Raw genomic sequence first — 16,137 nt, forward strand, 5'->3', positions numbered from 1 at the left:
TTGATGGCCTGCCTGCGAGCGAGTGGAACTGACCTTTAAAGCGGAATATGTTTGCGAAGAATACCGATGGGGTAATTGTTCGGACGTAATCGATTGATTGGTGCATAAAAGAGTAGAAATTGTTCGAGATTGGCTTAGCTTTGCGGTTTAAAATAAAAAGGAAACGAACAAGTATGGGATTCTGTGGTGTAGGAACCTATTAAAGTAGGGGAGTGTGGGATAAGGTGACGAGTAGGGTAAGGTAACGAACTCGTCAAATCTCATTGTAGTTAAGTTTGTATTCCATTGTATGTAGAAATTATCACCTCTTCTTAAAGAAGAAATGAATACTTTTCACATCCGCAAAGTGTTTTATTAAGTTTTTATCAGTTCGTCACCAAGCCCGACAACTTTTAAAAGTGGTAAAAATATTGCTTTACGCCAAGAGCTGTAGTATTTAACTCCACTGGTATTTTTCCATCGAACTTTTACAGGAATATGCTTAATTAATGACAGCAACTTTCTGCTGTATAACCTTTGAAAATATTAATTCTTGGAAAAGTGACACTCAGAAATCGAATCGATTTTAAACTATAGACTATAATAATGAAATGTGTCACTACAAAATGCAAATACTCTTATCTTTCCATAAAATAGTAAATAGACCTGAATCATTTTTTGCCAGGACACGACGCTAAGGACGGGTTTCACCATGCAGACACTGAATCGCACGTACATCAGGGCCAAAAATTAACAGAGTTATTAGCTCGTTATCTTTCGCACTTCATATTTACACAGTTGGCTACCAAAAGCCGAGCAAATCAGTGTGAAAGCCAACCGAAAAGCCAAAAGGGGGCCAATACGCCTTCCCCTCCCCCCAATGAACAGTTTACCCCTAATTTTGTCGCTTGTGTTGCTTAAAATTCAAACAATGTGTTGATGCCTTCACACCAACCAAAACATGCATAATTAATATGCAAAGAGCGGCAACAACAACTACAACCACGGGCAGGAGCTGCCGGCAAGGAGGAACTTTTCCGAGCGGGCTGCTTGTGGAAAATTGAAAGGGTTAGCATAATTTTTTGCGGGCAGCGGGGAGGGTTCGGCCGAGGCGACACTCTGCTTTTGCCTGCTTCATTATCACAGCTTCCGCGTCAACATTATTTCCGCAAAACAGCAACAGCAATGTGGCAAGGGGTGGGGGTGCGTTGTTGTTCTTGTTATTGCCATGCATAATTCATATGAGAAAAGCAACAATAGGCGACAACGATGAGCGGAGGAAAAGTGAAAACCTCAAACCTTTGCGAGGCGGCAGTGAAAATGCTTTAATTGAAGCGAGCACACACAGACACACAATCACTCATTTGCATATTTCAATGCATGCAATTAGGCCCAAGGGGGCGGGGATGGGAGGTGCGGGCGTTTAGCGGAGAAAGCAGCAACTGTCGTGACACGGAAAAAGTTTAGCCCCTTTCCTTGTTCTCCGTCAGCCCCATTTTAACGCATTTCGATTCGCTCTCCTTTCAGCCAAATCCCGGCATTTCACGGTCAACGGTCTTCTGAGTGCCAATAACACGCTCCAGCAGCAGCAGAACCAATACAACCTGCAGCCCTCGAATGACAGTCGCAACATCTACAACAATCCCTATATTCCGCCGCAGCAGCAGCAGCAGCAGCAACAGCAGCAACAGCTGCAGCAGCAGACGCAGCAGCGCACCGCCCACCTGTTCAAGGCACTGGCTGCCTCCGCTGGCGGCACCAACAGCCTGACCCATCCCTACGACTTCTCCAACTCATCCTCCTCCTCCAACGCCAACAACGAGCACCAGGGATCATCCTCGTCGGAAGCGGAGAACGCCTTCCTAACTCATAATAACGGTGAGTAGCTCTCTTTTTGTATATCAGACTACTTATATTGGAAAATGGGAACATCCTACAAAGTGGTAGCACAAGACTCGGCACACACTCAGAGAAAAAATGAAACTTCGCCAAGCATGGAAAGTCCCAGTCTCGAGAATTTCAGTACGTTTTAAGAACCTTTCGGTCTACAATCAAGTATGAATAATTCTTAAGTATAGTCACATTTGTACTAAAGACAAGTACGTATAGTACAAGTAAGTAATTTATTAATAAAGTTAGAAAGTTGCCATGAGTTAGGGACGAAATAATTCTTAAATCAGTATACATATTTTGTGAATGTAAATTGGGTTTGGTAGTACTGCTGATATGAAAAACAAGTATTTTAAACTGAAAATGAAATAAACTAGATATATCTAAAATACATTTATACTGTACGTTTGCTTACGACTTGCCCCTAATTTTAAGAGTTGACAGGTATTTAAATCAAAATGTGCACAATTTAAGACCGTTTTCAGTACGAGCGGTCTTAAAATGGTAAGCATGAAATCCATTCTAAATTAAGACTGTTTGTTTTTCCCTAAGTGCAGTTTACATATCTTTTGCCATCTGCAAGAACATAAGGCATTCAAGAACTTGGTTTAAAATCTTAAAGCTATTGGGTCTCCAGCTTTGCCAACTACTTCTTGAATAACTGTTTCTTTGAACAAAGTTATACTATAAGTTACGATTGTAGATACAGTTTGAATATAATGCTCGTTTGACAACCTGCCTTAGAACAGGAGAAGATACAGCTCAATAATCCTTCCCCTAGTAAAAAATTGAAAAAACCTGTGAATTATCAAAGCCCCGTTAAATGTTGGTGCCTTAAGAATGTTTGTTCTAACTGTTATATTACCGCAGATTCGTTCTTGATTTTAAAACGATTTCGTGGGAAATATTGAAGTAAGAGACGGTGCGTCCGTAGAGAAGGATGCATAAAATGCATGGCTGCAAATTGAATTAGGACTCCTGCAATTAAAAACACAACTTTCCGGAACTCCCAAGTAATATTTCCTTTTCCGGAGCCTTCGCAATGAATCAGAAGGGCGGCGGGCGAGCGGCAACTTGTTCACCTGCCCGGTTGGATGCCAGCTTGCCATAATTTGCACGCAATTTGCATTTCAAGTGGCCAATTCCCCCGCCACCCCGCTCGCATCACCTTCGCCCCAAGTTGGCCAGTGGCCGGGCCTTCCTTCTAATTACGTCTCACAAAAAGTGCTCGGTGCTCATAGCTCAGAGCCAGCTCAGTCTCACCATCCAGAACCAGGCCCGAACTTGGCGCCCAGTCCGGCGGCAGTAAGTGAAATTTATGTGAGTGCTTATAATTTGTAAAAGTAAACGAACCGGAGAGCGGACCAGTCAGAGCAAGAGGTAAATGAGAGTTTGTTTAGCAACAAATTACGCAGGAAGCGCTCGGAAAAGGTGTGCGGTCCTGAGATTTATGTGGGTGCAGCTAGTGACGAGGAGCAGGGGCAGGGTCCGAAAGGAATGCGGATCAGTGGGAGCTGGCCATGATTATCCGAGGAGAATTGAATCATCAGAGTACGTGTACCTATCGCGTGTTCCACTGTCTCTGGCCTGAAGCTGTCCTGACTCCTGTCTGCCCCCAATCGGCTGTTTGGCCCCGGGCAGGAACATCATATCCCCGCCATTGTTGGCTCGTTCCTCGGGACGGATATAAAATGTGGCAAAGTGCAATTGCCTGGCAGGCCGGGTCGAGCAGACGCCGCCAGTTATGCAATAAAAATCATTAAAAAATACAAAAATGAAAGCGGCTAACTTAACAAGCAGACAGCTCCGCCCTGCGATGAAGCCGTGAGAAAGGAATTGAAAAAATCGTGGCAGACGCTGCGAGATGCATCGTGGCTGTAACAAGGACTGGTAACAAGTAACAGGAAACCGGAGACTAAACGAGCGCCCAGCGCCATAGACTTAAATCACGATTAAAAGTGTGATTATCCTTGTGGCGCTACAAATCGCCGCCGCTGCAGCTGACAACCCAGAGGACCAGGACACAGCCACCGCCTGTCCTTTGGCCTCCTCGGCTGCTCCTTCTGCGGAGGTCCTGTTGTTGCCGTTGTCTGACTTTATATCTTTACAACCAGACAAGGCTGCCTTCGATGTTGTATCCCCGGCTCCTTTCCAGAAGTAGTTCCCGACTGTTGTTGCTTTGACTTGTGGATGCCCCACGGCTGACTAGTTCGGCCTCAGGACAACCGGAAGTCAGCTATCAGATACACGCAATCGTTGCTTACTTAAAGCAGTTTCGTGTACGCCTTAAAGTCTGTTATCCAATTAATCAGGGCACAATTAACACAACACTTACGATCACAGAGGAACTCTTCAATCTAAGATTTCAGAATAACGGGTAAGCTTTAACAAAGGATTTCAGGAAACCCTTTGATTTTTTGGTTGATTGAGGCAAAAAGAAGGCAGAGTCCCAAAAATAAAGCCGTAGTTAAACCCTTTTGCAGCTACAAATCTTGGCATTATTTTCCGCTCACATTGTAAATAACCCGAGCTGGGATTGGCCCTTTGCATATGTCCAGAATGCCGTCCGTCAATTGTCGGCTTTTGCCGGGATCCGCCCCTAAACTGTCAATTGTTCGATAGATATTTGCCAATTTTACAGTCGTCCTGGCCGTTCGGCTCGTCCTGCCTCGATTTCACTGCAAACACAAACAAAGGCGAATGCAAATAAACGCCGGCCAGAAGTGGGCCTAGAACAAAGGAGCAGTCAGGGGTGGCTCGGACATTCGGCTTATCACAATTGACCCATCACACGCCTTTGGCCGTCTGTCTGTCTGACATTGGTTTAAGGCCCCTCCACCTCCACCGGTCCCCTTTCGAAGGCGAACAATTGACTCTCGTATTTCACTGATGAACTTAACTTATGTCAAAATATGCGATAAGTAATCCTTTTTAGCCTCGACAGTCGGCTTCCTGGGTCCGTACACTTGTCCTGAGCCGCCTGCCCAGAATCCCCGAGCCGAACCTTTCGCCTGTGCAAATATTTTCCTCCAGCGATAATTCCGTTCCGGGGCAGAGAGTTGATGGAAATGGCTATTTCTGTACATTTGTCACGAAATCTAAAACAAAAAGTTTATTTATGTTTTCTTTGCCCGGCATTGAGGACTCGTAATGAATTGTGACAGGGCCTGACAGATGGGGGAGAAAGTGGTCAAGATCCGACTTTGTTTGAGTTTCATTTGTCCAGAGTTGTGGGGAGGAGGACACTTGGAAGAGAAAAGGACTGGCACAGGTCACCCCAAGCCCAGTCTCACTGATACGGAGTGATACAAAAACATTTCTCGCAGTGCCCCGTACTTTTGATTGCGACAATTTCATGGTTCCGCTTCATTTGAAGGATGCTGCCAGGCAGAGACACATCTATCTATCTGGGCCCGGTCTTATCACCCCTTGCGGGCCAGGACCCCCTCGAAGCACAACGCCGAGATTCTCAATTAGGATAATCTCCAAATGACTAAGCAAATATTGGCCAAATTCGAAAATTCGATGCGGACTAGGCCGGGTCAAAACGCATTGGACACAGGCGAAGTCAGTGCGTGGTCCTTGTTTCAGTTTCCGCTCTGCCAGATGAAATGCGTCTCTGGGGGACCATGGATGAGGATGGTGGGGTGGCATGAGGGTGCAGTCCCCCATTATATGCACATAAAAATAAATTCCAAGACTTTATTATGCCCATGTACTTGTCATTGTCGATGTGTGTGCAATGGACTGTGTTTTGTAGGGGTTTCAGTCCGTGTTCTTTTGTCCCGGGTTGGGGTTCGGTGTTCGGGGTTCGGGGTCCTGCAATTGCAATTGTTGTTCATCCTCATCCCACGTGGGAGTGAGCAGGGTTGGGGTTGCAGACAGATTACAAGTGGGCAGGGGTGCATTTTGCATTTGTTTGTGCCCGAACTGCAGACTGTGTTTAATTTTTCGCAAATGTCCAATTGAATAACATGGGATAAACGCTTCATTGCCCTTTCTGCTGTGTGTGATTTCTATTTGGTTAGTCAATTTTGGATTATTGTGGACAGTTTGGCAAGGACTTTCGAGCAAAGCAGCTTGACAAATTAAATTAGAAACTAAGCCCGATTTCTCTCTGCCAAACTTTCGCCCAAGTTTGCTGGCTTCTCCACCCGGCCGCGGCAATCTCCAATCATGTGTTACTTCGCCAGCGTTTTTGCCTTTGTCGACTCGGCAAAGTTTACTGGAGCACAGCCGCCCACGGCGCAGGAAGACTCCTTGCGCGGCTGGCAAACAAACAAAATGGCATTTTGATGCACCGAAGTAATAGACAAAAAGTGCAGCCGCCTTTTAGGCGCTCGGCCGAGGGCCCGCCAAGCGGGCGGCAGTGCAAAAGTTCTCCATTCGGACGGAGATGGTTATTGATAACCGAGAGTGGCTTCTGGCCCTAAGTGCGCCTAAGTGTATGCCTCAAATATTGTGCAACTGTAATTTGGTAATCTCAAGTACGCCACACACACTCAGGCCGAAAACGACCGGCAGGAGGGGACTACTCCTGCACAAAGTGACTTTTCAATCTCCATTGAGATGACAAAATTTTGCTTTCAACTGCTGGCCAAGCACTTGAGCAGGTCTTTTGGTCGACGTCAAGTGGGATGTTGTGGTCAGGCCATTATAACTTATAACTGGGACTGCTTCAATCCACTTTTTAGTCCTTCCATTTTCCAAATGAAATGCAAGCTGACATCGTATCAATTTAAATCAAATGAAGTGCCATTTGTGCCAGCCCATCCGGTGGACTAGGACGACAGGACGAAGGGACGAAAGTGCTCGGGGCTAAGCAGTCCAGCGTTAAGTGGAGTGCCCGGAAACTTTAGCACACTTTTCGGCTCATAACTAAGCCCCGACTTTCTACGATTCGGAGCCCGGCCGTTGACATAGTTTTGGGCGGACGAGGCACGTGCAAGTGCGAAAGTTGCAGCTCATTACGTGGCGAGAAGTTGCTGGCCAGTGTTGTGTGCAAATTGGAATCCTTGCGCCTGGTCTACTTTAAGTACGCAGCTAAAGGATGGGAAGGGTGTTAACCGTCCTCATCCCCTCTTTCCCCACTCTCCCCACCCCCTACGCATGTCCGGGCACCCAACACACCTGGCCAATTTGCGCTTTTGACCCCTCGAAGGCGAAAATGATGCCAGCCATTTAATGAGCTGCCATTTATATAAAAAGCAGCAAAGTAGCCAAGTGCCGGGACCGGGACTTGGGCTGGGCTGCAGGCAGACAAATATTTAGCAACGTCGGTGGACTTCTCCCCGCAGACAGACACACAAATGAAAGGACTCGGGCACTCACATGTCCCCGGAGCCCCTCCGACCCCCACTTCCGCTCGACTGTGATTCATGCAGAGCAGCAGCGGCAGCAGCTGGCCATAAAAATGGCTTAAAATGATCATCATAAACGTTGAGTGAGCAAATATTGCAATAAAAGTAAATGACTGAAGGACGTCGTAAAATATTTATACGTGAGCTGCTCGCACGGCGGCAACCTGCGAGAGCTGCAGGACATCCAGGATGGGCGGGAGTCATGAATACCGTAAAAGTGTCGGGCGAATGCCAGGAAATTAAGGGTCTGGCGAAAGAAATGTGCTTAGCGCGCGGAAAAGCGTGGATGGATTTGACCCAGTGAGTGCTCAGGTGGCACAATGTTTGGGGTTCCGTTCCCAATTCCCTTCCAGAAAGTAGCCCACCCCCTAAGCAGATTCTAATGTAGTCCAGTGCAAATTTCATTATAGTGCACTTTATGGTGCAAGTTTCGGTTATAAAACGAGCGTTTTATGATAGTTGCAATCGAGGCTCGCCTGCCCAAAGCTCCGCTCCTCTAGGTGGTGTTGTTGAAAAAGCTAAGCCATAAAAGTCTGAAAGCATCCCATTCACAAAGTCGGTTAACAGCAGTAGTGAAAAACTGCACACACTTAAGTTCAAATAAGCCTCATAAATGTCCTATCTCTGCCACCTGATTTTGTTCTTCTTTGAAAAGGTATTATTTATTTTATGACAATACGGTGACATTTTAAAGCGATTTTAGAAATTGCAATGTTTTGCTAAGTTATCTGCTTACAGTAGGCTATGCAAACTGCCTAACATTGATAGTAGCGCCGTTCTTCCGAGCATCCAAACATCCACCCTCTCTCACGTCTGCAAACTACCCCTATTTGCTGAAACTTGCAGAAGTTTCGTCAAGTTTTCCGCTACCCCTGCCTGCTGAGGGGTAGTTAGATAATCTGGGCTAACATTGCAACCCCTCAGATACTCTGTTACGTATAAGCCCCTAATGGCAAGTCCTTTCCAATGTTATAGGAGCTTTTCTGTTAGTGAAATGTAAATGTTATAAATTATTTAAGTTTAATAAATATGTTTGTACACTTCTGTATAAAATATAAAGATTTTATAATAGCAAGCAAGGAACTGTTATTTGTATCTAGTTGCTCCATTCCAAATGGTGTTGAGCAACCACTGTGAAATATTCAGCATTCCTATGCATTTAGCATGAAATGTTGTTACATCTTACATTCTACATTCTGCAGTCTACATCTGCCAACTCCTATTCCAATGGAGCCTACTGCCCTCCGAGGTACACCAACAGCTTTAAGCTCCCACTGCTGTTAGCCAACAGCGGTCCTTTAGGGGAAGCGCCAAGCCAAGCTCCCCGAAAGCTCCTCGCAGGAGGGGGCAGCTCCTGGAGAGTCCTGCTCGCAGGAGCCGAGCTGCTCATTAATGGCTGCTGCGACGCAGACGCCGACGTCGGCCGAGGACTTACACTTACACAATGAGCGATGGCCATTACACTCGTGCTGCACACTTTTAGGCGCTGCGCTGCTGTTTCGGCTTTTGCATAACTTTTATTGTTGAAAACACAGCTGGCCGAATTCGGGCGGAGAGAAAGCCGAGAAAGCCGAGAAAGCTGAGAAAGCCGACCAGGCCAGCAGCCAGGAGCCGACGGCCAGAAGAGCCGACGAGAGCGGAACGCGGAAGTTAACTGCCAGCCGACTGTTGCTCATCTCCCGACGACGCCATTGTCCGTGCACCGTGCCCGTGTGTGTGTGTGTGTGCGTATCTGTGTCCTGTGGCCGTGTCCTGAAAGCTGGAGCTGGCAATGCGGCCGGTAGTCGCATCGTCGCATCTGGCAAACGCCGCCATAAAACGCAACGCATTCAATGTGGCAAGCGCAACAATGAGCTGCTGCCGCCGCTGTTGCTCCTGCTGCTCCTGCTCATCGCTGTATCCTTCGAAACCGAAATCGACGTAGTCGCCATCGCATTCGCAATCGCAGCCGCTCGTCGGGTCGTGTGTATGCAATTTTGCATTAATTTTTGTTGCTCCTCGGCCGACAAATTTAACTGCAGTTTAGTTCAGCTGCCGGCCTGCGCGCTTCGCAATGGCAACTTGAACAACCAGTGTGTGCGACTGTGGCACCCCGGACCGATTCGGCCGCTTTAGTGAACAAATGTGAAAAGAAAAGGCAATTTATTACATTTTGGCGCCAAAAGTTCGACTCGCATCTGCGGGTGTAAGAGTGAGTGCGATTTGTGTAACAAGTTGGCGAGCATGTGGCCGGAAAAACTGAGTCCGCTGGTCAACTGGCACCTCTAACTGCTCATTGCTGGTAAGCCTGCTAGTTCGGTATTCCGCAGCTTATTCATGGTAGTTCCATCCCTTGCAATATCAAAACCACATCACGCCCTCCAGCGCGCTAAGTTAGCTATAATAATCTTGAAATCGGTGCGTATACGCAATCTATCCCACCCTCTATCCTATTATCAGGTGCCTAATAAGTGGGTTTTATTAACCGATACATGGCCACGTTACGTATACGCAGCGTTTCCTAGTTTAGCAGAGCACCTAATTAAACCGATTGCCCACATATCAACTTGCACAGTAGGTAATTAAATAACTAAAGTGGTTGCCAGAACATAAGTTCAAGAGCCCTCCCTAGAACACATTTCCGGAGATAGCGCACGCAAAGTGTAAATTAAATCAACACAAAAGCACAACTGCGAACAAATCGCATCTCCCTAATAAAATAAGCCGCCGCAGGCATTAAGACCGCGAATTCTGGCACTGCTTGGCTGGCCAAAACACTTGAAAACTAAAACAACACAAACATTGTGCCAAAATAGCCGACGGCACAGCGCGAATATTTGCCAAATTCGAATTAATAAGCAAACAGAAAGGGCGGCAAGTGCGTGGGAGTAGGCGTGTCTGGGCTGTGAAGGGCTGCTGAATCGCATGAGTGCATACAGACAGTGCCGGGTCAAAACTAGATAATCTGCCGGCAAGCACCTGCAAATCGGGCTTGAATCGAGTGCATAAATCGAAAATTGCCAAGTACCAAAAACTAATCAAACATCAAACGCGGCAGCAGCCATATTTCGATCCTTCCAATTGAAGCCAGAGTCAGAAGCCGACATTGACAGAAAAGCATTATCGGTGTCAAAGTTGCCCTAACTCGCGCAGTAATATCCGGAAACCTTTTTAACCGACATACAAACTAGTAGATAGTGTTCAAAGTCATCGCCAATTATCGGTTTCGTCTTGTGCTAATGTTACTGACAAATGTACAATGAAATTGACTGTCCAAGAGGTGAGTGAGCTATTCTTTTTAAGTCCCCTTTATACCATTTAAAAAATGAACAGCAAAAGAAGCAGAAAGAAACCCAAAAAGTCTTTTGAATTCTCGACATATTGGCTCACTTGTTGCATTTGCGAGCAACTAATATGAATCCATGCCGAAGGGGGTGGGGTGGCTTTTAACGCATTTCCCCGGCCGCAGAATGATTGCAGCTGCTGGATTCCTCTGGTCCTATTATATATTAAAAGAAAATACGAGAAAATACTTGCAAATATTTTATCAATAATGCAGCTGAAGACAAAAAGAAAGCAAACGCCGGAGAACGAAAGAAAACATCCGGAAAAGCATTGAAGTCCTGGGTTGGTCCTAGACTTGGTCGGGTGGCGATGGGTTTCCTGGCAGTGGATTCTCTGGGAAGCTCTGTTGTTATCGGAAGGGGGAACAGTCGTACAATAAATTCAAGAAACCATGCAGCAAACGACTGGAGAGACGTTATGATAATCATATTACACATACGCCCTGTCCGCAGCGCATCCTCGCATGCTTCTAGACGGCGGAGGAGACCCTTTGCTCTCGGATTCATTTTGTGGGCATTTGCATATTTCCTCTATTGTTTTGAAAGGCCTCATGCCGCACATTACTTATCAATGCGGGCTGAGCCCGACAATGGTGATATTGACGACCGAATGTTGGCTTTCAGCTATTTGGGCTTACTTGAAGATTCTGGGCGCATCTCGATCTTGGTTGGGCATCGGAAGGTGTTTAGCTGTTTTGTGGAAGGGCTATCTCAATTCAATATGGAGGATGGCGACTGAGGCGGTGCTCGTTTGGAATTTTTCAATTTTGCAGCTCGCACACTTCCTTTTATTTCACTTTATTCGCTCGCATATTACATATACAAAACCCACATGAAGACGTATTCATACGCACGCCTAAGCTGCCCGGAGTGGTAGGAGAACCTGGGCAGGAGCGCCATGCGATTTGCATAGGGAAAAGGAACGTCATCAGGCCGGGAAGGCAGAGGGTCCTGGGGAAACAGAGATGGCCGCAGCCACGAATGAGATGTTGCTTTAGTGATTGTCTCTTCTTCCTTCGTGCCTCTGCCACTTGCCTTTTCTTTGTCTGGGCTGTGTCGTCTGCCTGCAGTTCACTTCCGCTCCCATCTCGTTGCATGTGCGAGCCCACACATCCCCTCGCATTTAAATATACATTTGAATTCCCTTTCAAGTTAGCGGGTTCAAAATAAAGCCAACGAGAGAACGTCGGGATATTATTTTTAAAGGTAAGGCGAGTATGTAAAAATGTTATTCCTTTCCTCAATTCACACTGGCAGAAAATTGGCAGTCTATTTCGAACAGAACAGCACTCTGAGGCATCAAAAGCTTTTTTGGATCCCTTAAAAAAGTTGAGACATTTGAGTTGTTAATTGTAGGGTACGTCCATTTTTATTGGATTTTAATTTATTGAACACGTGTTAAGCAAAGTTATTTTAGAAAATGAGGTTTATGAAAACACCTAACTTCTTAGCGTAATAAAATGTAATTTTGTAAATGATGTGTGCAATACCGCCCACTGTGCCTTCAAAGCTTGTGTAGGCCATATAATATTGGGTTTTTAATTTATGGAACACATGTTACTCAAACAATATTCAATAGAAATTAGGACACTGTAAATACTTTCATTTCTTAGCCCTATAACATTTAATTTGAAATTAATCCATGCGATTTCTCCCACTGTGCCTTCAAAGCTTGGTGGGGGGGGTATGAAAAATTGAAAAAGCTGGCGCTGAGGCGAACCACGAGTAGGGGCCAAAAGACGCTCACAAAAGGCGTCGTGAAAATAAAATAAAAATGTTAAAACACAAAAAGAGAAATAAATAAAAAGCAGTAGAAGAAGCGCAGCTGGCAGGCAAAAGGATTTGCATGCGTGTATCTGTGTGGGCGAGTGTGTTTGTCTGGGTGAGCTCCATTTGCCTTTTTACCAGGACTCTGGGACTCAGGGCTCCCAGGGGAACTATTGTTCTTATTGTTGCCTTGGATATTTTCTATGCTGTTAAGTTGACGCAAAAGGATCTCCAGGATCTGCCTGCAGGCCCGAGTACGCGTGTGTGTATGTGCGGAAAGGTACTAAGTCGGAACAAAGCTCGAAATTATGCAACATATTTTTTTATTTTATTTCCGAACGCCCGCCTCTTCCTGGGACCCACCACCCACTCCTTAGTTCGCTCCTCAGCCTGATGGCTAGTCGCATTGGCTTCATTCATAGGCAAAGTAATGAAATTACAGCTGGGGGGAGACTTTGAGTCCTGAGCCTTTCAACTCTGAGCTGATTATGGAAATGCGAATGGGAATTTATCCCCAGCATTTATGCAGCTCCTAATGACCTCCGACGGCTGACAATGAGTTAATTAGATTGTCGAAGCATTTCGATCGGATCTGGGTCACCAAGCAGACTCGTCAGGTATGTGGGAAAATATCCTTGGAGTGGGCAAACTATTTTCTGGTGACAAGTTATGCTTCCGCAAGGAGGCGCATCCTGCCAGCCATGTCCAGCCAACATTTCTTGATTATGCAGCTGCAAACCAAAATGTCAAAAAAATTTAATTAAAATTGTCAAAGTTGATTTCGCCTGGGCGGCAGCAAAGGACACAACAACAAGGACAACAAATACGCAGCAGTAAGAGCCGGAGCTGCATCTGAAGGAAGCGTAAAATGCCGAAATAAGCATGCAACACAACATGTGGCACGGGAAAGTGAGGATGGATCCCGGCTAAAAGTCAAAGCAATGGTCCAACTTTTGCTGTCGGCCAAAGGGAAAATCAGGCTGGGTGCGAACACTGGGAGGGGTGGGTGGTCGAACTTTAGTTTTCGGAGACTTTGCTTGGCGTTTTCAAATAAATTTAATTCAATGTCTCCTCAGTCAGTCGCACAATGGCCACCTCGCACCCCCACCGACTCACATGCTCCGGCATTGTCCGGCCAAGGTTGAGCCGAGCTCCATGTGCGATCCATTCAAGCTTCACTCCTTTGGCTTTCATTGGCTTTCAGGCGAGGCAAACTTCTCTCGATGTATGCAAATTGAAAAAAGAAGGCCCCGAAACAGAAAGGAGCCGAGCTGAGGGGCAGTGACCAAAGGCAAAACTTTCCGACACTTAATGAAAGGCCCCAAAAGAGGGGGCGGAAGGACCTTGATTCGGTGCGGGCTTGATTGGCCCCAGCGCGTAGAAAGTGGAAGTGGCGAGCTCTAAATATGCGAGCACATGTTTGCTTTGACATACTTCTAATTGGGGCTGGCTGGGGGAAATCATCCTGGCTTGCTCGACAGGATCTACCCGAAACAGAGGCAATATGGCGCCTTGAAGAAAGGCCCGACCCCCCTTTTCGCCCCCAAGAGGCATAAGGCCATGCATATTAACAACCTACTTTCACAGCCCAAACGACCGCAACGCAACTATGGAAGTCGTGACTTACTCAAATGCACATTGGTTGGATGGGAAAAGGACTCCCATCCATGTGTGGGCGTTCTGGACGTCGCCCGAGCTCTGGCTCAAGTGGCCGGGCATTTAAATTCAATCGTCGCCATTTTTATGCGTTTCCTTTTCCTATTTAATTTGCGTCCCACTGCTCGGCCATATTGGCGAAGGGGAGTGTCCCGGCAAGTTGGCTGAACCTTCTTCCGCTCCCTGCCATTCCGCTTCTCCACTTCCGTTCTGTGCATATGCATGTGGGGGCGTTCCACCCACCCCTTCCTGTGTCCTGTGTCCTTCGTCCATTTCTGGCGAATGTCCTGCGGATGTAATAATTGTCAGCAGCAGTTTTGCGGTGCTAGTTTAAACGCAACCCTCGCAAAAAACTGTCAGCCATCGGAAATGCTAAAGTGAATTTTATGCTAACACGGGTGTCTGTCCCCCGCTCCGTCCTGTGAAAATCGCAGTGCAAATTGAATTTTTTGCTCGATATTTCTGGCGTGTTGGCATATGGAATGATCTCCGCAGCCGTGATTCGCGGATCTGCATGGCCACCCAGTTCGATTACCGCTCCTACTAATCACATCTGCTCCGGTCTTTTGTGCGCTGCTCGCTGCCAATTAAGCCGGCAACTCCTTTACTATAATCGTGCTGCTCCTGCTGTACATTAAATTACCGGCTGCCAATTAGCCATCGCACCCAAAGCACACAAACACGGCCATAGATAAGCAGCACACAGCACACCAGCTACATCAGCAGCAGCAGCAACATCAGCAGCAGCAGCATCAGCAGCAACACCCGCAGCAACAGCAACACCAACACAAATGAGCGCATTTAAAAACATTACCGCGCTGGGCGACTGCAACAACAAAGGGGGGCAGTAATAAAAGTGCAGGGGTGCCGGGGTGCATGCACAGTGGGGGTAAAAATTGCACGACATGACAGCAAAATGCATATTATGCATAATTAACTGTTTATGCGAATGAGTGACAGGCGAAAGGACATGGGACGTCGCGCAGAAAGGATGCCGGGACACGCCGGCAGCCTATGACCATGATAATCACGGCTCTGAATACGATAATTACGCCGGCGGAGGACAATGACGATGACGATGATTGCATTCCGCATTTGCTGAAAGTGAAACAGCTCTGTGGCTTTTAATAATTCACACCCGAAGACAAAGGGAGACACTCGAGCGGCGGCGGTGGAAAAAATGGGTTAAAAAATGGAAAGCAGACCGGCAGGGCGGTCCCCTTTGTCACCGGGGGCTGGCTGCCGTCGCTTTCACTTCGCAGGCCGTCAATTTGACATGTTTACCATGTGTCTGGGGCTTCTCGTGTAACAAAAGGCTTGTTTGCGATTCGCACGGGCGGGGAAAGAGGGGACCAGGCACAATCCGGGCACAACTTCTAGACTCCGAGGACACTAGTTTTGTTCCGTTTTGCGGTCCTTCCGTTCTATCAGCAAAAAATCAGAGAGAACGAAGATTTTCGGCATGTGTGTGGTGCAAGTTTTGATGACATGACAACAGCGATCATTGTCCACAGTTGGCAGCAATGTGACTTAATAGGTTGTTGACTTTCGATTGGCAGACGGCCCGAAGGAGGAGTCGCAGGAGCATAGGAGCCGGACAGGACTTTCAATTAGTGTCCTGCGATGCGGCAGAGCCCTGTTGACTTGCAGCACTGATTAAATTATGCACATCCCTGCGGAGTGGGCCAAGGAATGCGGCTTTAATGCAATGCTTGGCCAGGCCTAAAAAACCTCGACCCCTCCATGTATAATTCAGTGAATGCCATGGCAATTGCAAATTATGCAGAAATTCAGCCAAAACAGCAAGAAACTATTCAATTTCATTCATGTGCAAATATTTTATTACCCGCACACACAGCCAGACAGTCGGCCAAATTAATTAATAAACGCAATGGCAACAATGACAAATTTTCCGCTTGGAAAACTGCAACCAGCAACGGCAACGCAGAGTACATTCAACCGGACAAAAGGCAAAGGTAAAAAATCAAACACTGCAATTAGATAATCTTTGGAGAGTACACATTGCACCACTGTTAAACAGATAGAGAGTATCTGATTGGCTACAATTTTACCAAATTTAAAGCAAATTATTTTGATAGTTATAGCTTCTAAAAAATAAGTGGTAAGCCTTATTTAATAGAGCTCCTTTTTAATATGAAAAA

General features: G+C 46.5%; 1 protein-coding gene across 3 annotated transcripts in view; it reads left to right on the forward strand.

Annotated features, from left to right (window-relative positions):
• Positions 1-16,137, forward strand: part of LOC119552616 (myb-like protein AA) — a 173,079-nt gene that overhangs the window by 55,446 nt on the left and 101,496 nt on the right. For 2 of the 3 annotated variants that reach the window (XM_037862279.1, XM_037862280.1), the window contains exon 5: positions 1,507-1,857. In XM_037862279.1, coding sequence (XP_037718207.1) covers positions 1,507-1,857 — 351 coding nt within the window. Of the gene's footprint in view, positions 1-1,506; positions 1,858-16,137 lie in introns of those variants that run through there. The other variant, XR_005219722.1, reaches the window with a different exon arrangement.

The sequence above is a fragment of the Drosophila subpulchrella genome, chromosome 3L (assembly GCF_014743375.2).
Source record: "Drosophila subpulchrella strain 33 F10 #4 breed RU33 chromosome 3L, RU_Dsub_v1.1 Primary Assembly, whole genome shotgun sequence".
Classification (NCBI taxonomy): Eukaryota; Metazoa; Arthropoda; class Insecta; order Diptera; family Drosophilidae; genus Drosophila; species Drosophila subpulchrella.